This window comes from Trachurus japonicus, chromosome 9 (assembly GCF_045865225.1).
Source record: "Trachurus japonicus isolate A0001 chromosome 9, Traja_1.0".
In the NCBI taxonomy this organism is placed as follows: domain Eukaryota; kingdom Metazoa; phylum Chordata; class Actinopteri; order Carangiformes; family Carangidae; genus Trachurus; species Trachurus japonicus.
In genome coordinates, this window is record NC_140915.1 from 2,491,541 (window position 1) to 2,518,251 (window position 26,711).

Genomic DNA, 26,711 nt, shown 5'->3' on the forward strand with positions numbered 1-26,711 from the left:
TTAGCCTCCATAGCGTAGCTCTGAGCAGCCAGCTGCTGTGCTCCGCCGTACTGAAAATAGCTTACACCGACAATTAAAGGTAATGAACCTACTGCTATGACTATAGGGATTATGGCAATGGGCCAATTTGCCAAAATGTTGAACTATCCCTTTAAGGTCAAGACAGAGCTGATCAGACAGACACATGATCATCTTTCTATAGCACTGATATGGAGGAGCTGTAACCACATCAGGTCAGGTTTACTGTATCTTCAACAGTTTCTGCTCACACCGTCCCACATGAAAACCTGCACCGTCTCGTCTTATAACAGAGCGCTGTACGGCTCCAGTCTGATGAAAAAAAACATTTAAAAAGCTGCTGTCGGTGAGAAGTCTAATGACAAAAAATTTAAATAAAATCTGCTCCGATGAAAATGAATGACAGCCTACAAAAACAAAAACAAACAAACTGGTTTTTACCTGTGCAACAGGTGTGTTCATCGTGGTACCTAATATGTTGTACACGCTCAAGGCTGAGGTTTAGGTGGAGCAGTAAAATCCTCCTCTACTTTGGAAAGTGATAGATTTTTCTGTGAGGTTCTGACAATACTCAGTACGCCACTGTTAGACTTTGTTCTTTACATTTACTTCCTTTAACAAGTGTAATGGATGCTTCATATGTGTACTGTACCTTGCATTGAATAAAAATTGTAAATAAAAAAAAAAAGAAAAGAAAATGAATGACAGCCTATCCAGGATGTGTGATGAAACAGCTCCATCTGTCATAGAGGTAATAAACCCTCCAACAGGCTCTACTGATCTGCTCTTTAACAGCTTTATACAAGTTTCACTTCCACGTCCACGACATCATTCACTAATAAATGACTGTCTCTGCCTCGCTCAGCGGCATCAACCTCAGGTTAAGATGGATCAAACCTGCTTCACAGCACATGTTGCCGTAGCGACTGACTCAGTATTATGCTGATCCTGCTCACTGAAATGGAAAACTCAGAGTTTCCCTCATCTCAGGCTCAACTTACTCAGAGTTTCCCTCATCTCAGGCTTAACTTACTCAGAGTTTCCACTAATCTGGCTTTCTGAAACGGACCTGGACACGTGGGAACGCTGCCTGTGTTGTGCTTGATAATCAAGCAAATAGACTCATTACAGCATTCATTTACAATATCGTAATCGCAAATCGCAATATTTTCCCACCATAATCGCAATCGCACATTTTTATCAAATCGTGCAGCATTAGTGAGTGTGTGTGTGTGTGTGTGTGTGTGTGTTACTGTGTTACTGTGTGTGTGTGTGTGTGTGTGTGTGTCACCGTGTGTGAGTGTGGCTGACAGCAGGACGTTCTGTCTGCTGGGTCCGGTGGAGTTGATGCTGTTGAGGATGATGCTCAGCTCCTTGTCGAAGCCCAGGTCCAACGTCCTGATGGAGACAGAGATGATGTCACAGAACAACAACAACAACAACAACAACAACAACAACAACAACAACAACCGCTCCAGGGTGAAACTGCCTTCAGCCGTCGACTCTCTGGGCTGCACCAGCGCCACTCTCAACCGCAAGCTGCAGAGCGGAGTGATTCAACCGAGCGGCAACATAAACAAACTGCTGCTTAGCAACACTGCAAACTGCTGCTTAGCAACACTGCAAACTGCTGTAGCTAGATATTTAAGCTGTTTGATTCCACAAATACAAACAAGAGCTAGATTTTCAGAGTATTTTTGTAAATTAACTGGTTAGTTGAGCTGCTTGAATTTTTTAATTGCAAGTGCTAACGTAGCTTAGCTAACTTGGTTTGTTTGTTGATACAAAAGGCATCAGCATGAAAGGCTGATAGATAGCAGAGATTCCTTGCAGGCCATAATGCTATGATCATTTATCATTATTCAGTCATCTGCCTTCAAGGCTGATTATAGAAGCTAGTGCCTTGCAGGCTGATTATTAGGTTAATGCAGATTTCACATTGTATATATTTTCATTATTGCCTTAGCTGCCTTCAAGGCTGATTATAGAAACTAGTGCCTTGCAGGCTGATTATTAGGCTATATTGTATAATTGTCTATGTTTAGTCAGCAGTTCAAGGCTGAAACTAGTGCATTGAAGGCTGCTGACTGAATAATGACAATTATACAATATGAAATTATCCTTAGCCTAATAATCAGCCTGCAAGGCACTAGTTTCTACAATCAGATGACTGAATAATGATAAATGATCATAGCATTATGGCCTGCAAGGAATCTCTGCTATCTATCAGCCTTTCATGCTGATGCCTTTTGTATCAACAAACAAAGTTAGCTAAGCTACGTTAGCACTTTAACAAGCTCAACTAACCAGTTTATTAACAAAAATACTCTGTGTAGGCTCGGTTAGCTATAATAATTTGTCGTGAAAATCTAGATCTTGCTTGTATTTGTCGAATCAAACAGCTTAAATATCTAACTCATTTACAAAAAGCAGTTTGCAGTGTTGCTAAGCAGCAGTTTGTTTAGGTTGAATCACTCCTTGCTGCTTGTGGTTGAGGTGGCGCTGTGCAGCCCAGAGTGCTGCCTCCCAGGCTGAAGGCAGTTTCACCCTGGAGCGCAACAGCAGCAGGTGGTCGTCATGGAGACGGGGCAGCAGCAGCAGCCTCACCTGTCGGCCTCGTCCAGCACCAGCCACTGCACGGAGCTGAAGCTGATGCTCAGAGTGTTCTGGATGTGGTCCACCAGCCGGCCCGGAGTCGACACCAGGATGTTGATGCCTTTACGCAGCCTGAGGACACAGAGGACACGGAGACGCTGTTAGACTCTGTTAGACCGCCATAGACCACCATAGACCGCTGTTAGACCGCCACACGTCCTCCTCCGCCTCAGCAACTAGCCCCAGACCAACACCTACCTGGCCTTCTCTGCCTTCCTCTTCTCTCCTCCCATCAGGACGCCGGGGACGATCCAGGTGAAGGGCTGAGGACACAGAGAGAAGCTCCATGTTGGTGACGGTGGGAGGAGCATGAACACCATTTTATTCATGTTAGATTAAAGTCGTACAGCGTCGTAAAGCCTTGTAAAGCGTCGTTAAGCGTTGTACAGCGTTGTAGAGCGTCGTTAAGAGACGTAGAGCATCGTAGAGCGTCGTAAAGTGTCGTAAGGTGTCGTAGAGCATTGTAGAGCGCCGTAGAGCGTCATTAAGTGTCGTAGAGCATCGTAGAGCGTCATAGAGCGTCGTTAAGTGACGTAGTACGTCGTAAAGCATCATTGAGCGTCGTACAGCGTTGTAGAATGTCATAAAGTGTCGTTAAGTGACGTAGAGCATCGTAAAGTGTCGCACAGCATCGTACAGTGTTGTAGAGTGTCGTAAAGCGTCGTTAAGTGACGTAGAGCATCGTAAAGTGTCGCACAGCGTCGTACAGCGTTGTAGAGTGTTGTAGAGTGTTGTACAGCGCCGTAAAGCATCCTAGAGCGTCATAAAGTGTCGTACAACGTCGTAGATGTGAAACTGCTGGTCGTCATTAATGTCACACTACACGTCTACACGCTCAGAATCAGGCACAACAAAATGGTGTCGTCTGAACTCGGCTTCAGTCTGGTTTATCCTGGTTAGTCCTACTGGTTCATTAACACCCTGCTGATGAATGACTCACACACACACACAGACAGACACACGGCGGCACGGTGGCACAGTGGTTAGCACTGTTGCCTCACAGCAAGAAGGTCCTGGGTTCGAATCCCGGGCCGCCCAGGGCCTTTCTGTGTGGAGTTTGCATGTTCTCCCCGTGTCTGCGTGGGTTTCCCCCGGGTGCTCCGGTTTCCCCCACCACTAAAAACATGTCGGCTAGGTTAATCCTCCAGTCAGGCACTGGCTCATAATCTGGAGTTGGTCCCCGGGCGCTGCACCGTGGCTGCCCACTGCTCCTCAGGGATGGGTTAAATGCAGAGAAAGAATTTCACTGTACTAGCTGTATATGTGACTAATAAAGTACCTTTACCTTCACACACACACACACACACACACACACACACACACACAGACAGACAGACACACACACACAGACAGAGTGAGTGTGACCTTGAGCAGCTTCTGGAAGGTGCTGAAGGTCTGCAGGGCCAGCTCTCTGGTGGGGACGATGACCACGGCCAGAGGACCGTCGGACCGGCTCAGCTTGGGCTGCACGGCCTGAAGGGACTGGACCAGAGGGACGGCGTAGGACAGGGTCTTCCCTGGACACACACACACACAGAGAGACACACACACACACACACACACACACACAGAGACACACACACACAGAGACACACACAGACACACACACACACACACACACAGAGACACACACACACACAGAGGCACACACACACACAGACACACACACACAAATACTCATTACATTTATTGTATCGAACATTTGTTGAGCCATACATTACTTATTGCATAGAGGTCTGGGGGCATGCGTATAAAACAATTACAAAAACAATTTTCATATTACAAAAGAGAGCAATAAGGATAATCAACAGGGCCGATTATCCAGACTCAACAAACACATTTTTCATAAACCTACAGATCTTGAAATGTAATGATCTTGTGGACTATAAAACTGCTCAAATGATGTATAAAGTAAATAATAATCTGCTTCCAGACGGTGTCCAGAGGATGTTTCAGACCCGAACCAGTAGATATGAACTAAGAGGGACTCGTATGAACACATGTGAAACAAAGATGTATTAATCAATTACAGGAGTCAATCAATGGAATAATCTAGAATTAGAAATCAAACTGTGCAACACACTTAATAGATTCAAAAAGTTATTTAAAAATAATATTATTAATAAATATAAAACTGATTTATAAATACCAGTGTGCTTATAAACTGCTGTATGTAGAATATGCAGGGTTAAAATGTTAATTTAAGAAGGGTAAAGGCAAAATCAGCTGATGCTTCAGCCTCTTACACCTTTTCGGTCAAAGTAAATTGTATTGCTTGTTGTGTTTTTGTTCTGATTTGTTTTGTTTTGTATTTATACCTTTATATTTGCCTATTGTATTTGTTTTTATGAGACCGAAGTAAACACACTAAACTAAAACTAAACACACAGAGACACACACACACAGACACCACGTCAGTAACTCTGTGTGTAGATTAGCTACTGAAACTCCAGATTCATGAACGCTGCAGGAAGCTCAGACTTGCTGATAAGAACTCGTGTGTTAGTGGAGGTGAGACTGGAGGTGAACCAGAGACCTGGAGGGAACAGACAGATGAACAACCTCCGTGTCGTCTGTTTAAACAACCACTGAGCTGAAGTCAGACCAAAACCATTCAATATGAAACTAGTAAAACACCCATGAAGACTCATCAGGACTGCAGCCGCTACAGGAGGAGGAGCTTCATCGGAGCTTCCTGCTTCAGTACTTATAATGGAGAGCCGAAGCGGAAGCAGGAAGTAACGTCACCATGGGAACTCAATCCGAAAAAAAGTCTCCATGTAAATGAACGGGAGTCTTAGTTTTATTTCTAATGTGAGTGAACAGTGTGATGATAAAACTCTCTGTCCTCTACCTGTTTAAAACATCACGGTTCATGAAGAGAAACCAGCAGTTTGTTGTAAAACTATTGGAGAGTAAAACTCCTTAGAATCCGTAACCATAGAGACTCTGGGTGGCGTAGTGACGTCACCATAGCGACCACATGGCGTCCTTCCTTTCCCGTGTCAGTTGGTGACACCAGGGGCCGTATTCACAAAGAATCTTAAGGTTAAAAGTAGCTCCTAAGGGCCGAATTTAGGAGCAACTCCTAAAAAAAGTGGGCGTGTCAGTCTTAAATTTAGGACTCCTAGTTTTTTAAAATAAGAGTAATTCACAAAGTATTTTATGCCTAAAAGTAGCTCCTAAGTCTGGGAGAGCTTAAAAGTCCTGGTGAGGACTCCTAACTCAGTAAGACCTATTCACAAAGAATCGCAAATGGCTGCAGCCAGGCAAATGTATGGAGGACTGTGAATTGCTGCAGAGGGGGGAGCTGGAGCACCTGCCCCTTTGCCCTTTGATGCCCAACGTGCCTTTTTGTCGGTGTTTTTTAATTTTTCATCTACAACATTTTCGCTATAAAACGGGAGTAGTGACGATGACGAACTGTCCAATATAGCAGCGGTCGGACCGAGGTAACTGCGACCGCTGCGATGCAGTCATGCTGATGTGAGCCAAAAATATTTTTTAAAAGTTGTTGGGTGCGCTAGACACACATCAGTTAGTAGTAATGGCTCATGTGATAGAGCAGCTCCCCCAATAAACTAAACTTATTGTTAGTCTGGGTTCAAATCCTGCTATAGGCCACAAATGTGGGTAATGCATTTTCTTTTCTCATCATTATGATCACCATATAGGGCTGTCAACGAATGTGAAAATTAATATTCAAATGTGGCGTCGGCACTCAACAACCAATCACCGTGTTGAGCGCCTCGAATTCGTGCACGAGAATTGACGTAATCCATAGCAACGGGGCGTCACCAGGGGCGTCACCAGGGCGTCACTCTTACTCTGCTCTTAGTGATTTATCCTTAGTAAGAGTCGGTCTCAGCTGCTTTGTGAATAGCTTTAAGAAAAAACTCCTAGGTAAAAACTTTCAGTGCGAGTTAGGAGTACTGCTAGCGGTAAAATAAAATGCTTTGTGAATACGGCCCCTGATCTGTATCCGTAGAGCGTCGTCACACTAAATACATTCTTCTGTTGCCGTTTTACCACAAACTGCTGCTTTCTCTTCTGTTTTAAACAGGTAGAGGTCATATTTTTTTCTCATCAATCAGATTAGAAATAAAACTTGGACTCCCGTTGACTCACATGGAGACTTTTTTCAGAGTTGAGTTCCCATGGCTCCGTTACTTCCTGCTTCCTGCTTCAGTACTTCTAGATGACATCATACACCAGGTTATTATCATCATTACATGGAGACTTGATGCGTACGTGCGTCTCTCTCCAGATGTTTCTAAACATCTGTGGTGTGTAAATGAGGTGTCAGACAGTCGTCAGTGTGTTGTCCTACATAACAGAGAGTTATTATATCAATCTAAACAGTCATTTACAACTGTGACAAGCACAGGGATGCAAACGGGTCAGGACCAAAAAAGAGAGGAATGGTCTGGCGGGCGGGGGTGGGGGGTGGGGGGGGGTGCTCACCATTAACAAATGATTACATTACAATATCATGGAAAAGTCAAGTTCCCCCCCCAACCAAGTATTGATTGATTGATTATAGACATAGTTTTCAGAAGGACAACATTTCTATATTAAAAATGCTTTTTCAAAAAAGATCCTTTGCAATATTTCAATTTTGGAGATACTGAATTTTATGTCTTCACTGAATGTTAGTCATAATTATTTACTATTAAAATAAACTGAATAAATAAAGACATGGGATGTTTCATTCAGTGTGTAATGGACATATAGGCCTATATAATGTGTTAGTTTCACTTTAATTGAACACATTCTACATCGCGGAGGCGACGTCTTTCCTTCACCTCTGAAACGGGGCAGAGCTCCGTGGGAGACACCTGCCTGACACAGCAACGTAGAGAACCGTGCATGTCCGCGGTGCACAGCTCCACATGCACGGGGGAAAAACACCGTCGCCGTCGCACCGACTGCACACGGCTACACGCCGCTTTAGGTAACGTGCGCGCACGTCGCGTCTACATCGGAGGTGAATAGGTCGGCTGTTATCAGTATAATCAGAGACCATGAATGAGTTCGCCTCAGTTTCACGTGATTGTCACTGTCAGCCTGTTAGAAAAACATTTTACTGACCCCAGCTGAGACGCTGAGACCCCCCCCCCTCTCCCTCTCAAAACAAAAACTCTTCGGATCTGAACGATTCACACAAGTCACCTAATTGGTCATGAAAAAAGCGAGTTTCGCTTTTCGGCCGCTGTTTGCATCCCTGCAAGCAGTTTCTGTGTTTTCCTCCATTTACACCAACAGCAGCAGGAGCAGCTGGAGATTCTCTGAGTCGCTACTAAACCATCGATGGATGTGAGAATCCCCGTAACGGTGTCTCACCTGATCCGGTCTGAGAGCGAACCACAGCGTCTCGTCCTGACAGGAGGGGGGGGATGGTCTGTCTCTGGACACTACACACACACACACACACAGAGAGACACACACACACACACACACACACACACACACACACACACACACACACACACACACACATACATAGAGACACACACACACAGAGGAAGTCCATCACAAACTACTGGACACAAGTCATGATGCTGGTTTTAACCAAAGTGTGTGTGTGTGTGTGTGTGTGTGTGTGTTACCTGGTCAGTGTAGAAACGTTCAGGACTTTGTTCAGCGTCGCCACCTGGAGGAGAGAAACCAGATCACATGAACTTTGGTCTGTGATGGAGTTCAGTTCCTCAGAACCTCAACAGTAAACACTGTGCACATTTGGGTTTAATATTTTTCCCGAAAATCACATGAATCAGATCCCGGGATAAGACGACCCATTTCCCGGGAATCCCGGGAAATAGCTGCGTTTTTTTGGTTCATTTTTTTTGTTTAGCCCATAGGCATTATGTGTATGTATCATTCAAATATGCGTTCCTAAATCCCAAACTGACATTTTGTATCAGAGTATTACACAGTATTTGTATCATTATTAGGGCAAAAGAAAAGAGTTTACACTATCAACAGCAATAATAAATACAGCTACTACGCGTCATGTGCAACATCTGCAGCAGCGCTATGCCAGGTGGATCATGTCCAAGACTTGTCCTCTGAAAAGTCACAACCATTCCCGGGAATCGAGAAATAGTTTTGATCAGATTTCAGATTAAACCCTAGTGTGTGTGTGTGTGTGTGTGTGTGTGTGTGTGTGTGTTACCAGGTGTGGGTGCAGGTTGAGCTCTGAGAAGGAGTCGGAGGTGAAGATCTGCTCCTTCACCTGAGTGACGGCCGGTCTGAGGAGACAGAGGTCAGAGGTCAGAGGTCAGAGGTCACTACAGGTCAGAGGTCAGAGGTCACTACAGGTCAGAGGTCACTACAGGTCAGAGGTCAGAGGTCACTACAGGTCAGAGGTCAGAGGTCACTACAGGTCAGAGGTCACTACAGGTCAGAGGTCAGAGGTCACTACAGGTCAGAGGTCAGAGGTCACTACACAGGGTTCCTGGTTCCTACAGCTTAAGTCAAGTTAAATTTAAGACTTTTAAAGACTTTTTTAAAGCCACTTGAAATGAAATTTAAGACCGACTTCATAATAAACACAAATGCAGAAAAAAAAAAAAAACACATCACCACATCAATTACATCATAGGGTTAGGGACAATGTTACCCACTTTCCTATGTGATCCAAGGTAAAGTGACTGCTACATGGATGATTGGGGGGGGGGGGGGAACACTGACTCGGGAGCTGGAGGCGGCCGCCACTAACTTCTCTATGTCAGAATGTTACCAATTATTTTGAGATTTGAGACTAATTACAACCATAAAATACCACTTACCATGTGTTAACATTTTTAAGACTTTGGAAAAATTGATTAAAGACATTTTAATGCCAATTAAGGCCTCGTTTTTAGATGAATGAACTCAATGCCTTTTAAGACTTTTTAAGGACCACTAACACTCTGACACGATGATGTCATCAGCTGGCAGCCAGGGCCAGGGCCAATCAGAGCGCAGCAGCTCACCTGTGCAGCTCTGGTATGTCTGGGTTGTGTCTGAACAGAGAGGAGGTCTTGATGCTGCTCCTCTCCTTCACCTCCTTCACCTCCTTCACCTCCCTCTCCACTCTCTTCTTCTTCTTCTTCTGTGGTGCCGCCGCGCCCTCCAAGGGCTCAGGGGGCGGAGCCTGGAGACATGACACATGACACAGAGGATGACCAATAGGACTTCAGCTGGTCCAGACAGCAGGTAGTGTCACTGCCCGATTTGATTCTTACTCTCTTATGAAGAATTTCTGTTAAAATTTCAACTCCCAGTCACACCAAAACAATATGCGGTGGTTTTTGATGCACTACCTCAAGGTGTTACTGCTACGGCTTCTTAAAGGGACTGAAAGAATTACTGCTGTTCCAGAAAATTATAATTGTGATATTTTTGTGGGCGGGGTAGACATTATAAAAAAATCCTGCTCTAACAGATTTCTGAGAAGTTGCTTACAACCAAGGAATCTGCCTAGAGGTCAAATTAACTGGAATAAAGCATGGCTGGTTGGTGAAAAACTCTGTCTTAAAGGCCCCATGCTGTGCACTTTTCTCTGGGTCTATTTACCTGCTGATATCCCTAACAAGATGTATCATTGGTTTTGAGTACCTGTGATCTGCTTAATATCGTCTATACTGCCCCTTTCTGTTGCCTCTTTCTGGAGTTCTAACAGGCACAGGTCATTTGGCCAATCAGAAGAGAGAATGAGAACCTCTCCTCTGATTGGCTGACTGTTTTAGAGTGGCATGTGGTCGGGCCAATCACAGGCAAGTAACTGAAACCTAAGCTGCATTCATAGAAATTGAAAAATAACAACTGGTCACGGTGGGCGGAGTTACCTTGTGTGTGACATCACAGAAAGGAGGAAGTGCTATCTGCTCGTCTTAAAGAGACAGTTCCCACAAATGGGCGGTGTGTGTTTCTCCGTTTATGACCAGTTTGATGCATGGGACAGTATATACGTGGCCCAGAGACCTCCCCAAGCATGAAAAAATAACCAAAATCACATTTTTCATGCCATGGGGCCTTTAATAACAAGGTGAAAGAAGTCTGGTTTAAAATTTTACATCAAATCTACCCTGCAAAGAAAACCCTTGAAAGATTTAAACTAGACATTGAGTATGTGTGTGATTTCTGTGAACTTGAAGATGAAACCATTTCTCACTTATTTTATCATTGTGCTGATACAGTAAAACTTTTTGGAATGATGTTCAACACTTTGTGCAAGTGAAAGATTCATTAGGGCGCTGCCAAGTGGAAGTCTGCTTAAAGTTCTGTACATTTAAAATACTGTACTGTGAAAATTATTATTTATTTTTTTAAAGTGACAGTCTGTTTAACTGACACGTTGTAGCCTAGCTAACGCGGACGTCCGTCACAAGACAGCCGTGTTGTGGTAGTTGTGATTGTTTGTGGTTGTCATGGTGATGAGGCCGGCGAGAAAAGAGGAGAGTAAACACTAAAAGTCTCTACCTCTGTTCCTGTTTTCTGAGCGTCAAGATCCAAACCACCACAACCAACCCTCATTTACATTAGGTTACTAAGAAAGTATTTAAAAAATAAATAAAAAGATAAACCGTCTCTGGTGACGCACACAGGGCAGTGGTCCTAAGTCAATTACACTAAGTTTGTCCAAGTGGAGTTGCCGTACGTGGCTGTCACACATTGGGCAGCGACATGGAGGTGTTTGTAGCTGTGTCCCAATTCAGGGGCTGCATCCTTCGGAGGGTGGATTTGAAGGCCGATTACGTCACAGCGCTGCGCGAAGGCTGTCTGGTCCCAATTCGTCTAAATTCGAAGGCTCCTCCAAATGCGTCCTCCTTTCCCCTGCATTCGGAGGATGCACCGCTACTATCCTTCGCGGCCTCCCGTATCCCAAGATGCTTTGCTGCACCGTTGTTATTATTAGCAACCTAGCCGTTAGCTATCGAACGTAGCAGCTCTGTGCTGTAGCCATGGTAACCCGGCTCTGCGGCCGGCTCGGAGGTGTGGCTGCCTGCTGCTGAGCTCTGCTCTGCTCTGGCTGCACAGGTGAGGAGCGGAGGTGTGTGTGACAACTTTTAATAAGAAAGCTATGAAAACACATTACTTGTGCTCTTTATTCTCTACTCACTTAATAGCCTGAAGCCTGAAGTTTAGCCCCCTGGCTGCTGTTCAATGGTTTGTTTATTAGTATATTAATGATAACTGCCCTTGTATTGATTCTACTTCTTTAAAAAAAAAGGAAAAAAAAGCGAGGGGCGGAGGAGCGGTAGAGCCGTTGCAAGCGCCACTAACGTTCGGCCGTTGTTTACATTAGGCCGTTGTTTACGTTCGGATCAGGAAATGCTCCGAAGGCTAGACCGTCCCATTTACCGACCGTTGATGCGGCCCCCGGAGGAGTCTCAGAAGCCGTTGCCTCCGGAGACCGCGTAGGCTGGGTCCTCCGAAGGCTGCAGCCCCTGAATTGGGACACAGCTCATGTGTTCACCTGTGGACGTTGAGGAAGAGGAGCTTCAGTCTGCTGCTCCTCTTCTTCCTCCTCTTCCTCCTGCTGCCTCCTCTTCTCCACCCGCTGCTTCTTCTGCACACACACACACACACACACACACACACACACACACACACACACACACACACACACACACACACACACACACACACACACACACACACACACACACACACACACACACACACACACACACACACACACACACACACACACACACACACACACACACACACACACACACACACACAGATGTGAGACCTGTGATGTCACTTCCTGTCTCATCAGTGAGTGAAAGTGAAACCTTCAGGAACCAGTTCTACGTTCATTAAAACAACTGGTGTCTGTTTCTTCTTCTAACCAGATTCAGTCTGAGCTGTTTGCTTCTTTGAGGAAGTGAAGTTAAAGGACAGTTCCGGTCAAATTCACCTCAGGCTGTATGTTCCAAGCATTTTAGGTCTAACAGAAGGAATCTGAAGGTTTCCAGTTTAATGTCTCCTGTTTTGCGGTAGTTGTGTCTGTCCCCGCATCGCCACGGCAGCGATGAATGGATAAGTTTATTTACTTGAAGCTGTGTTCATGACACAAACGGGAGCTTCCCACTGCACCTGAACACACCGAGCGTCAACTTGGGTCTCGACTCCGCCAGACTTTGAATTAGATCTAGTTTTACAAACATGTCGGCTTGTTGAAGTAAATAAACTTCTGGCTGCATGTTTGAGTCTCCATCTGACGCTGTCTGTGGCTTTGAGGGATGGAAACAGCCTAAGCAGCACAACTTCAATCCGCTCCCATTCATCGCTGCCGTGGCGACGCGGGGACAGACACAACTACCGCAAAACAGGAGACATTAAACTGAAAATCTTCAGATTCCTTCTGTCAGACCTAAAATGATAGGAACATACAGCCCAGTTGAATTTACCCAGAATTGTCCTTTAACAATAACTCTCTGGACAACTGAAGTTAAAGGGACAACCAGGAGTTTCTATTTGGTTATAAAAAAGTCTGATATTAATGTGGATGAATCTCCGTTACCACTTGTTAATGGTCCATTTTAGATAAATCTATGGTTTTGTCTCTATGGTTATTTTGTTATTATTAGTGGTGGTGGAAATGCTGGGCGAGCCGACCAGCGTTTCTTTACTTTCGGTTTTGTGGCGAGTCATGAGAATAACGCCGCCGTATGAATCTCCGTTTATGGTGGGAACTACGACGGTATGTGATCGTCTTCCAACCTCTGACTTTAATTCTTGATGAATGAAAACATGAGTCTGTCTTGCACCGGTCAAAGAATTTACGGTGCGGAGGCTCATAGATGTAGTGTGGAAAAAACTCCTCATTGTCCCTTTAAACGCGTTAGTCCAACTCCTATCAGAGTTCTCCACCCAGATGATGTGGTTGTGTATTCACTCTAATCTGAGACGTTTAGTCGGACTAACACGTTCACATCAACCTCAGTTGGACTGAGGCCAGAATTCAGTTTTTTCAGCCGTCATGTGAACGTACTGACAGATCTGAGAGCAGTGATGTCACATCCTGCACCCCACCCCGTCACAATAAAAGCCTCTGTTTGTAATAACTGCAGTAGAGGTGGACTAGACTCTGAGTCTCAGGGCGTATTCACACCAGGAAAGTCCCATAGTTCACTTGCTTTGGTGCAAACTAATTTTTTTTTTTCCTTTGTGCGGTTTGTATTCACATTGCATTTTTTCACAAGCGGATCAACTTTGTAAACAGAAGCACGTTGTGTCCCACAGTCGCTCAATCACTGGATAAAAATTATCAGTGGGATCTTCACGAAGAGTAGCTACACAATGGAGGTCATGATGTGTTTCTTGCTGCCTTTTTCCAGTTGCAGCTGTCCTGTGCTTATTCACACCAAGTCACATTTATTTCTGTTAACGGTTATTAATCGGATAACGACTTTCTGTTATCAGTTAACAGCGACGGGTGCGTCCTCGTCCTCTCCAGCATCTGATCAATGTTTTCCACTGACCAGAGATCAAGGAGGCAGCGTGTCTGTCTGTGCTCCATGTCGACCCACGTACGGCTCAGTGTTGATCATTTCCACATTGTCTGACAACAACGGAAGCCTGTTGAATCCAAAAAGGTGCTTGGATTTTGCATTTGGTTCGGGAAAGGTTCGGTTTGTATTCACACCGGACGTGAACCGCACCAGGGTTCGTTTGGGACTCTGGTACGGATCAAACCAGTGGACCGAGTCCCAGCTGCAGAGGTGGCCTCGGTTCAGTCCGCTGGTTTGTATTCACACCTCCCCAAAAAGTCCGCACCAGAGGAACAGTCAGTTTGAAGCGGACCAAACGAGCCTGGTGTGAATACGCCCTAAATCTGAGTCTGGACTTACTGACCTGTGGACGTTGAGGAGGAGGAGCTTCAGTCTGCTCCTCTTCCTCCTCTTCCTCCTGCTGCTGCTGCCTCCTCTTCTCCGCTCGCTGCTTCTTCTGGACACACACACACACACAGAAGTCACATGGTCACAAACACTGGTCGGTGGGTTTAGGTGATACAACAGTTACATGATGGAGCATGGATGCAGGATGAAGCTCTGCAGTCACAGCAACGAGCCGAGCACCGTTTCTCTTCTGTCATACGAACACAACAGTGAGGTCAGAGGACAATAAGACGTGTGGGTCTTTACAGAAAGAGTTACTCTTTAATCGCTGTTTCAACCAACCACCATTTATTTATTTATGTATTTATTAACAAAAATACAACTGACTGAGCACTAAACTAGTCTGGGGCCGTTGACTCACTGTGTTGGTAAGGAAGCGGATCTAGGGCGAGAGAGACAGGCCTGTCCGTCAAAATAAACTGAAAGTCTTTAATTCAAGGAAAATAATTTACAAGAAAGTCCCCGAGCCATTAAAGGACAATTCCAGGCGAATTCAACTCGGGGGTGTATTTTCATATCATTTTTGGTCTAACAGAATGAATCTGAAGATGTTCAGTTTAATGTCTCCTGTTTAGTGGTAGTTGTGTCTGTCCCCGCGTCGCCACGGCAGCGATGAATGGGAGCGGATGGAAGTTCTGCTGTTTAGGCTGTTTCCATCCCTCAAAGCCACAGACAGCGTCAGATGGAGACTCAAACATGCAGCCAGAAGTTTATTTACTTCAACAAGCCGACATGTTTGTAAAACTAGATCTAATTCAAAGTCTGGCGGAGTCGAGACCCAAGTTGACGCTCGGTGTGTTCAGGTGCAGTGGGAAGCTCCCGTTTGTGTCATAAACACAGGAATATCAACTCTGGACTTGATTGAAGTAAATAAACTTCTGGGTGCATGTTTGAGTCGCCATCTGACGCTGTCTGTGGAAAAAAATGTAGACTTGAAGCAAGTCCAGAGTTGATATTCCTGTGTTTATGACCCAACGGGAGCTTCCCACTGCACCTGAACACACCGTGCACGGCAACTTGGGTCTCGACTCCTCCAGACTTTGAATTAGATCTAGTTTTACAAACATGTCGGCTTGTTGAAGTAAATAAACGTTTTCCTTTAAGTTAACCTTTTGCTTTTATTGTATTACAAGTTAATGTCTATTTTATACGTTTTACTTTGGTGAATTTGGTGATTTCTGTCTCCACTAGAAGACGGGAACCAGAATGCAGACAGAGTTCAGAGTAAACAGACACCAGGCCCTTCTCCTCTCTGAAGAGCCTGGTGACACGAGGCACTAAACACAACAACAACACCTGCCTGGTGTCTCCATGGTTACAGTTGAATGTTTCGTTCCCTCTACTCACCCTGGTCCATCTCTGCTCTGAGCTCAGAGGTTTCCTCCTCCTGGCAGACGGGGCTGAGGGCAAACTGCTGAAGATGTTCAGACACAGCTGGTCCTCTACTGATGACATCATCTACACACCTAGAGACACACATACACACACACACACACACACACACACATATACACACACACACACACACACAGAAGTTACTTCATTGATAAAAAGTTTCACATCAAACTTCACTCAAACTGTCAGTGTGACGTAAGACATGTGATGAAAGTGAGGAGAGTGTGTCAAGCCATTTTAACATTTAAAAACCAGACTGGATGTGTTGTAGATCTCTGTAATTCAGTTTTACCTCTTGTCAAAAAGAAAATTTCAGATATCTGCAACTAATTTCTTCCTAGGACAAACGACGTCACTTTTGCCATTCATGTGTATGGGGTTTGTCATACAGATATCTACAGTTCAGTTACAGATATCCACTATGTGAATTACAGATATCTGGAACTGAATTACAACTAGTACTAATTCCAGTTTGAGATATCTACAACTTGATTCTGACTAGTCATAATTCCAGTTCAAGATATCTTTAATTCACCTCAATTAAAGATATCTACATGTCCCTGTTCAGATATCTGTAGTTAAGTTTTGACTAGGAGAAATGAAGTTGTAGATATCTGTAACTGGAATTATGACTAGTCAGAATCAAATTGTAGATATCTCAAACTGGAATTAGTACTAGTGGTAATTCAGTTCCAGATATCTGTAATTCACATAGTGGATATCTGCAGCTGAACTGTAGATATCTGTAATGACAAACCCCATAGGGCAAGCTGATTTAACATTTAAAAGCTAAGTTTGACTCTCCAGAATGAACATTGTAGATATCAACAACGTCTTTCTGACTGGTCCTAACTACATTTCTAATAGTTGGATTTTTCATTCCAGATATCTGTAATTCAGTTTTACCTCTTGTCAAAAAGAACATTTCAGATCCACAACTACGTTCTTCCTAGGAAGAATGACGTCACTTTTACTATTATGAATTCCAGTTACAGATATCTACAACTTCATTTCACCTAGTCAAAACTTAATTTCAGATATCTGAACAGGGACATGTAGATATCTTTAATTGAGGTGAATTAAAGATATCTAGAACTGGAATTATGACTAGTCAGAATCAAACTGTAGATATCTCAAACTGGAATTCGTACTAGTGGTAATTCAGTTACAGATATCTGTAATTCACATAGTGGATATCTGCAGCTGAACTGTAGATATCTGTAAAGACAAACCCCATACACATGAATGGTTACAGTGAAGGAAGAACGGAGTTGTAATGATCTGAAATGTTCTTTTTGACAAGTAGTATGGAGGTTAAGCCCAAAAAATAGGCCTTTGACTTCAAGTCCTGATGCACAGCTCCCTTTGGCATGGAAGTACCTTAGGGTCATACACATAAATCTATCCTAAGACACAAGTGAGATCACACTTTGTATCTGAAATAAACACGTTTTTAAAATGCCTTTTTTTAATAGAGAAAACACATGTTAAAAGCACATTTAGAATGTCCATAGAAACTACAATGTTTTCAGCTCCTGGATGTGATCTACAGCTTCTGAGACAACATGCAGCTGCTTGTGTGACAGGATATTGGGTTTTATTAATGTAAAAACTTTAATAAAACAATACTGATACTGATGCCGCGGCCCGTCTTTTAACCAACACTCACAGACGTGTGCACATTACCCCTGTTCTTAACTCCCTTCACTGGCTTCCTGTCCTTTTTAGAATTGATTTTAAACGTATAATGTTTGTTTTTAAAGCTCTTAACGGCCTTGCCCCATTATATTTATCCGAGCTTTTAACCATCCGAGATCCAGGTAGAGCTTTGAGGTCGACGAATCAACTTGTACTGGAAGTGCCCAGATCAAAATATAAACACTGGGGTGACCGAGCCTTTTCCGTCGCTGCTCCCAGGCTCTGGACCCGGGCCTTTTTAAATCCAGGCTAAAAACCTATTTATTTAGGATGGCTTTTAATACCCAGTAGCACGATGGCACTTTTATCTTATTTTATTTTATTTTAACTTATTTGACTTTGCCGTATTTTATTGCTCTCACTGTTTTTATTGTTTTTTAAATTGTTTTTATTTCTGCTTCTTTCTTTTTATTATTACACTATGTAAAGCACTTTGGTACACCGAAAGGATTATTGTAAAGGGCTGTATAAATAAAGTACATTTACATTTACTGATTTGTTGAACATCAGGCGGTGTTCAACAAATACAGCCTACAAGAAGTTAAATAATAAGATGTAATTCATATCACAGTGGTGTCTATCCTCTACATGGGGCAGCCGCCTTAACCACTGAGCCGCACACCGCCCTGTTAATGCTCATCTTATCTATCTCATGATGTTACACTATCTTTATTTCTTATATCAAATCAGCCATAAATTATGGACTGTCATGACTGGACTTTATTCTTCCTATGTCAGTCCACCCTACAGATTAAAGGCATTAGATCCCTGTTCATCATTCAGACTGAGAAACAATCCTGAAATATTGCAATCATGTTACAAATAATCTGTAGATAACATCCAGGAGCTGAAAACATTGTAGTTTATATGGACATTGTAAATGGAATGTGCTTTTAACATGTGTTTTCTCAATTAAAAAAAGGCATTTTAAAAACGTGTTTATTTCGGATACAAAGTGTGATCTCATTGTGTCTTAGGATAGATTTATGTGTATGACTCTAAGGTACTTCCATGTCAAAGGAGAGCTTTACATCAGGACTTGAAGTCAAAAGTCGCTTAACCTCCCTACTAAAGAGGTAAAACTGTTTTAAAAAAATTACAGAGATCTGGAATAAAAAATCCAACTGTTCAACATGTAGTTAGACCAGTCAGAAAGACGTTGTTGATGTCTACTGTGTTCATTCTGGAGTCAAACTCAGCTTTTAAATGTTAAATAAACCGCTTGTCATAGCTCACATGTGTGTTTACAGTCGGTCTGTGTGTGTGTTTACAGTGTGTATGAACAGCAACACACAGACACACAGACACACACACTCCGTTCAGCCTTTTTTTCGTTACGCAGCTACGAAGAAAAACTAAACTACAACTACAAAGTGTGAGAGAGAAAAGAGAAATAAACAGAAACTCACCAGCGACGGAACCAGAGCCAGAGCCTCGTGGGGAACTCTTCCTGCTACGTCACTGAAGCCCCGCCCCCTCACAGCTGATCCACTGCGCGTGCGCAGCAGCTTCCACAACGCTTTTACCTTTTCCTTCTCTTGAATATAATATAATATAATATAATATAATATAACATAACATTATATAATATAATATAATATAACATAACATTATATAATATAATATAATATAATATAATATAATATAATATAATATAACATAAAATAACATAACATAACATAACATAATATAACAACATAACATAATATAATATAACATAACATAACATAATATAACATAATATAATATAATATAATATAATATAACAGTAAGTGTGAATTTCTCTTGTCTTATATTCTGAGCTGCAGCTCCAACCTGAACCCTCTATGAATGTGTTGATACCAGATGACTGATGAGATATTTGGTTGAAAACAAGAGGAGATGGAGGATTACACATCTATTTGTAAAGATATATGTAACATGATGTGATTAAAAACATTTCTCTTTTCATGTGCTTATAGCTGAGCTCTTTTTAATATAAATTAGTTCATTGAAACACAAGGCAAGGCATCTTTATTTATATAGCGCATTTCATACCAAGGCAACTCAATGTGCTTTACATAAAGACAAAACATTTTAAAAAAACAGCATAAAAACAAAAGCAGGAGCAAAGAAGAATAAAAAAGTAAAAGAAAAGAAAATAGATAAAGTTTAAAGTTGTTAAAGGGACAACCAGGAGTTTCTATTTGGTTATAAAAAGTCTGATATTAATGTGGATGAATCTACGTTACCAATGGTCCATTTTAGATAAATCTATGGTTTTGTCTCTATGGTTATTTTGTTATTATTAGTGGTGGTGGAAATGCTGGGCGAGCCGACCAGCGTTTCTTTACTTTCGGTTTCGTGGCGAGTCATGAGAATAACGCCGCCGTATGAATCTCCGTTTATGGTGGGAACTACGACGGTATGTGATCGTCTTCCAACCTCTGACTTTAATTCTTGATGAATGAAAACATGAGTCTGTCTTGCACCGGTCAAAGAATTTCACGGTGCGGAGGCTCATAAATGTAGTGTGGAAACACTTTGCTTTAACAAAACTCCTGGTTGTCCCTTTAAAAAAAAACATAACAGTATATGATATGATATAATACAACATAACAATGCAATATAATATGATATGACATATGATATAACATAACTTAATATATTATATTACTATATAACATTAGGCTATGTGACATTATATAGGCTAATATAACATAACATAATACAACAAAACACAACATAATATAATATGGTATAGGCCTAATATAATATGATACAATATAACAAGACAACAACATCATATAGTATATAATATATATATATATGGACCTCGACCTGAGTCCAGGAGAACTGAACTAGACCCAATATTCATTAGACCAGATCTAACAGGAATCCAAGATCTCCCAGACCCCATCTGTAAGTATCAAATAACACTGGAAAATCGAGGGGCTAAAACAGTAAAATAAGATAAAAGGTATAGAAGCTAAAACTGAGGGAATAAAACAATAGAATGTATAAAATAGACCATAAATAGGGGAGACCGGGGTTGGTTGGCACACTTTTCACTCTTTGCCATAGCACTCTGGCATCATTTATGTGAGGATATTCAAACCAGCATTAAATGAAAGGTTAAGGTGTCAGCTTTAACTAAACACATTTCCATGTCCACAGTTATATTCTAAAATCAATTTATTTATGAATAAAATCATACTGCGCACTTGTGCCAACCAGCCCCGACACGGGGTTGGTTGGCACAATGTAAAAATGAATGGATGAAGCAACCAATATAATAATAAATTGGAAATTTAATTATAATATATTCAAATTTAAGAAGATAGCATGTATATGCATGCATATATTTGCATGCATAACACTAAAACATTTAGGCGTTTAAGCATTTAAGGCGACGAACAAGATAACACGTACACAGAACATCAAACAGTAAATGATTTGAGCTTTTTTTTTTTTTAAAGAGAAAATATTCAATGAACATAGAATTTATTCTTAAATATAGCATATCACCTCTTTGTATTTTTATTTATTTCTATCTCACTGTGTTTTAGATTTGCTGTGTGGGGTGGAAGCTGATTATTTACATTAAGGCCTATATAGAATCACTGGAATTACAGTATTGGCATATGTAGGCTTTGTGGCCCCTTTCACTGCATAAGTCATGTGGCCATTTCTTGCACTCAGTGCACTGAATTGTATGAAATTATGTTTAATCACATTTAATATATGTATACTGCATGTTGGGGTTGGTTTGTGTGTGCCAACCAACCCCGACCAAAACAAACCCACTTTTGTGAATATATGATGTTGCCCAGGTAACATCACTCATCAAAGACTTTCAAGTTTCATATCAAATTGAAGCCGACTCCTATCTCTACAAACTGGAAGTAACACATTTCCAATATCTTTATCCAAAGCAATTTTATGACACTTTAAGTGCGGGAGGCAATTTTTTACTTTTGGTACTAAAAAACAGATATTTTGCCCTCAGCAAAAAAGTGAGTCATTTTCAGATGTTTTAACAAACTAGATAAGTGAGTCTGTGACTAACAGGAGGCCAGAAAACAGGGGTGTGCCAACCAACCCCTGTAGCCAACCAACCCCGGTCTCCCCTAATGACTAAAACATTGAAATAAAACAATAAAAATAATAAAACAGGATAAACTAAACTAAAAATTAATATAAAATAGAATAATAATAAAAATGTAAGAATAGGGGTGAGCTTAAGAGTTAAACGAGTCAGTTAAAAGCCTGATTAAAAAGATGGGTTTTGAGCCTCTTTGTAAAAACATCAACATTCTCTGCGGCCCTGAGGTTCTCCGGGAGGCTGTTCCATAATAACTGAAAGCCGCCTCCCCGTGTGTTCTAGTTCTAACTTGTGGTATTGTCAAAAGGCCGGCGCCGGAGGACCTCAGGGTCCGCGAGGGTTGATAGGGTAAAAGTAATGCAGATAAATAAGAAGGCCCAAGACCGTTAAGACACTTAAAAACTAGTAAAAGAACCTTAAAATCAATCCTGAAACGCACGGGGAGCCAATGCAGCGATTTTAAAACAGGTGTAATGTGCTCCCGCCCTCTGGTCCTCGTCAGCACTCGTGTGGCTGAGTTCCGTAATAATTTTAAGTTATGCATGTTCTTTTTAGGAAGACCAGAGAGCAGGGCATTACAATAATCTAATCGACAGGTGATAAAAGCATGCATCAGCCCCTCCGTGCTGGCCTGAGAGAGAAACAGGCCGACTCTGGCTATATTCTTAAGATGGTAAAAACCTATCTTTGTTATGTTTTTGATGTGTGGAATAAAAGTGAGCTCAGAGTCAAAAATCACGCCCAGATTTTTTACTGATTTTGAGGGTTTAAAATCCTGTAACTTTGGTAAAAGTTTCTCTCTCTGGCCTTCAGGACCAATGACTAAAATCTCTGTTTTGTCCTGGTTGAGCTGTAGGAAGTTTGCTGCCATCCATGACTTGATGTCTAAAATGCAGTTAAAGGGACAACCAGGAGTTTCTATTTGGTTATAAAGTCTGATATTAATGTGGATGAATCTCCGTTACCACTTGTTAATGGTCCATTTTAGATAAATCTATGGTTTTGTCTCTATGGTTATTTTGTTATTATTAGTGGTGGTGGAAATGCTGGGCGAGCCGACCAGCGTTTCTTTACTTTCGGTTTCGTGGCGAGTCATGAGAATAACGCCGCCGTATGAATCTCCGTTTATGGTGGGAACTACGACGGTATGTGATCGTCTTCCAACCTCTGACTTTAATTCTTGATGAATGAAAACATGAGTCTGTCTTGCGCCGGTCAAAGAATTTCACGGTGCGGAGGCTCATAAATGTAGTGTGGAAACACTTCACTTTAACAAAACTCCTGGTTGTCCCTTTAAGTTTTATCTTATTTTATTAAGTTATATGGAACACGCTATTAGATTTCTGGCAAAAGCTCGCCCCATCAGCTTACGTAAAACCCAGTGGAGACTACGTGATGATGTATGTGATTGTTGAAGGGGCGTCCCAATTCGTAGGGGTTGACTTTCTACCCCTACCCCTTGTAGCTCCGTTTCAAGGGGCAAGGGGTAGGGGAAGGGGTAAAAAAAGAGAAATGGGATTGGGCCTTAGACTCTGGCTAACACTGGCACATTTACAGAAATGGTGGACCGGTGCAGGTGTGGTGCCACGGGTGTTTTTGGTTAGTTACTCCTCCCCCTTGATTTGATTTTGGGCCGCCGTAGCGACCCCAGTTCTGTCCACCCTTGCCTCCAAGCCCTCCCAGTCCAAGTAAAATGTCTCTAATAAGTCTCTGCCCGTGGTATCGAACCTGTGAGGACCTTATATACGAGAGAAAGGTATTAACCATTTTCCTTTAAGAATATCTAGAACTATCTCCTGGGGCGAAACTCCCCAGGTGGCGTTGTTGGTAAAATTGTTATACGCTCCGCTTGCCACACAGGGAGCAGCTGACCGGTGGGTCGACTCCAGCAGTGCCTTGCTCAGAGGCCGGTGGGCAGGAAGCAGCAGCAGCAGCAGCAGAGACGAAGACAAAGCGTCCGTCATTCAGCTCGTCAGCAGCCGTCAGGTCCAGTTTCCCTCCCGCCGCCGCTTCCTGTTGTCGACAGACGACTTAAAAATAGAGCCGTCAGTCAGAGCACCGCTGGGACCGAGGCTCGGCGCTCCGGAGGATTAATTATAGTCATTTACCAAAATCCTGCCTTTGAAGCCGCTGTGATTGAGCCAGCCGAGGAGCTGACAGGGAGATATTTTAACATGAAGGTTTGAAGTAAACGCTGCCGTCCCAAACCGTGATACCTGCTTTTAGATCAGAGGAGACGAGGCGACGGCTGACAGAGACCAGACGGCTGCTGTCACTCACACTCACTCATTAACTCTGTTTTAACACAACAACTGTCTCCACGGACACCTGGTGGAGTGGGGACTTTTTTACTGGGTGGACGCCATCGAAATACCAAATCTGTGACGTCACTGAAACATACCATCCACTGCCACACTACGGCCCCGATAATCGTAAATATTGAACATGTTTAATACTTACGATTATCGGCGCCGAACGTTTTCCGAGCCGATTGTCGGGGGAATTTTGACTCTTAACACACCACACACTACAAGAGAATCTTATAAGATAATCTGAAGACCTTAAGATAATCGGGCGGTGTCTGTCCGTGGTCGGAAGGGGGAAAATCGGGGCAAAATCAGCCCGATTATCTTTATGTGTGTGGCAGGCTTAAAGGGATAGTTCAACATTTTGGCAAATTGGCCCATTGCCATAATCGCTATAGTCATAGCAGTAGGTTCGTTACCTTTAATTGTAGGTGTAAGCTATTTTCAGTACGGCGGAGCGCAGCAGCTGGCTGCTCAGAGCTACGCTATGGAAGCTAAGGGAATTTCTTGGTTTCCCTCATTAAACTCATCAAATACAAAATCCCAAAACTCCACAGCGCTTTTGTAGACAAGTTGTGACCTGCACAACCACCACGCTATGAGATAATGACGGAACGATACGAAACGGAGCCGTTTTCGAGGTAAATTCATACAAAACCGCTGATGCGCGTTGCGTTCAGGGACAGTTTTTCAGCAAGCAGTCTCCGTATTTACCCTGTATTTACCTCGAAAACGGCTCCGTTTCGTATCGTTCCGTCATTATCTCATAGCGTGGTGGTTGTGCAGGTCACAACTTGTCCACAAAAGCGCTGTGGAGTTTTGGGATGTTGAATTTGATGAGTTTAATGAGGGAAACCAAGAAATTCCCTTAGCCTCCATAGCGTAGCTCTGAGCAGCCAGCTGCTGCGCTCCGCCGTACTGAAAATAGCTTACACCTACAATTAAAGGTAATGAACCTACTGCTATGACTATAGGGATTATGGCAATGGGCCAATTTGCCAAAATGTTGAACTATCCCTTTAAGTTTAGTGTCACTGAACTAGACTGTGATGTTTAACTGTTATCCAGCCTAATGCCACTGTCACAATCATTCACTCCAAAGTGTTGAAAGTCCAAGACAAAGTGTTAGAATCTCTAGACAAACTACTTTTAGACCAACACACGATGCATGAAACTCACACAAAATTTAAACCAGGGGTCAAACACGCGGCCCGTGGGCCAGAACCGGCCCCGCAGAGGGTCCAATCTGGCCCTCAGGATGAATTTGTCAAGTGTGAAAATTTGAAACTGCACATGTTTTTATCAATAAATTTCAGGTGGTTCACAATATGTTTTGTAAAAGGATAGTTCAGTAACTGTAAACATCTTATTAATGTACTAAAACAGAGGAAAATCTCAATTTTTTAAATATATTTTAAGGTTATTATGCTATTATTTTACTGGTCCAGCCCACTTGAGATTAAATTGTGCTGTTTGTGGCCCCTGAACTAAATTGAGTTTGACATCCCTGATTTAAACAAATCCGCATCCAGTGGAAATTGCCCTTTACTTTGCTACACCTCTGCCTGGCCATGTGCATTTGTTTACAAAGAAGCTGTAAAAAATCTATACATGGCCATGAGCATTTGTTACAAGTCATGTAGTTAACGATCACAATTACTCCAGAGCTTTTTAATTAAGGTGAAAATGTAGCAGAGCCACGGGAAAATCCAGCTAAAGGACCAGTTCACCGTTTACAGCTTGACTCACACCTAAAGGACCAGTTCACCGCTTACAGCTCCACTCACAGCTAAAGGACCAGTTCACCGTTTACAGCCACACCAACACACTCTCACTACGTCTGAGTCAGACTAACGGAGACAACCGTTAGGTTATATCTGCAGTTAAAGGGATAGTTCACCCTAGAATGATATTTCGCTCATTATCTACTCACCCTCATGTTGACTAAGGGCTGGAAGAAGTTTCAGAGTCCACCGTCCCTTCTCTGAGTTACAGGGGGTCTTGGTGTAGCAGTGCATGTCCATATAACGGTTGCAAAGGGACACCAGAGCTCTTCGTAAAAAAACACACACAAAAAAACATCCAAATACCGCCATGATGCTCGTATGTAATGTCCGTCTAGTGCTGAAGCCCCAAATTGCGTAATTGTCCCGAAAAAAATTAAATAAGTCTATATTTTAAGCTTGTTTGTAGCGGAAGCTTCTCGAAGCTCCTCTTCCTGGTCCATCCAAATCTCGCGTGATTTGCGCCGGCGCCAGTGCGGTTACTGCGAATCACGCGAGATTTGGACGGACCAGGAAGAGGAGCTTCGAGAAGCTTCCGCTACAAACAAGCTTAAAATATAGACTTATTTAATTTTTTTCGGGACAATTACGCAATTTGGAGCTTCAGCACAAGACGGACATTACATACGAGCAGCATGGAGGTATTTGGATGTTTTTTTGTGTGTGTTTTTTTTTAGGAAGAGCTCTGGTGTCCCTTTACAACCGTTATATGGACATGCACTGCTACGCCGAGACCCCCTGTAACTCAGAGAAGCCACGGAGGACTCTGAAACTTCTTCCAGCCCTTAGTCAACATGAGGGTGAGTAGATAATGAGCGAAATATCATTCTAGGGTGAACTATCCCTTTAACCCTGAACTGAACTTGAACTGAGC

The 26,711-nt window shown here is 42.7% G+C and overlaps 1 protein-coding gene across 2 annotated transcripts in view; it reads right to left on the minus strand.

Annotated features, from left to right (window-relative positions):
* The window catches only part of LOC146980513 (ATP-dependent DNA helicase DDX31-like), a 31,069-nt gene extending 11,929 nt beyond the window's left edge, over window positions 1-19,140 (minus strand). Inside the window, exons 1-12 of one of the 2 annotated variants that reach the window (XM_085785702.1) lie at window positions 19,073-19,140; window positions 15,918-16,036; window positions 14,527-14,619; window positions 12,137-12,229; window positions 9,651-9,811; window positions 8,849-8,924; window positions 8,283-8,326; window positions 8,017-8,087; window positions 4,039-4,190; window positions 2,872-2,936; window positions 2,626-2,745; window positions 1,310-1,416 (exon numbers count right to left, since the gene is read on the minus strand). In XM_085785702.1, the coding sequence (XP_085641828.1) occupies window positions 1,310-1,416; window positions 2,626-2,745; window positions 2,872-2,936; window positions 4,039-4,190; window positions 8,017-8,087; window positions 8,283-8,326; window positions 8,849-8,924; window positions 9,651-9,811; window positions 12,137-12,229; window positions 14,527-14,619; window positions 15,918-16,028 (1,093 nt within the window). In that variant the 5' untranslated portion in view covers window positions 16,029-16,036; window positions 19,073-19,140. The remainder of the gene's footprint in view (window positions 1-1,309; window positions 1,417-2,625; window positions 2,746-2,871; window positions 2,937-4,038; window positions 4,191-8,016; window positions 8,088-8,282; window positions 8,327-8,848; window positions 8,925-9,650; window positions 9,812-12,136; window positions 12,230-14,526; window positions 14,620-15,917; window positions 16,037-19,072) is intronic. The other variant, XM_085785704.1, reaches the window with a different exon arrangement.
* Window positions 19,141-26,711: the final 7,571 nt, after the last annotated feature.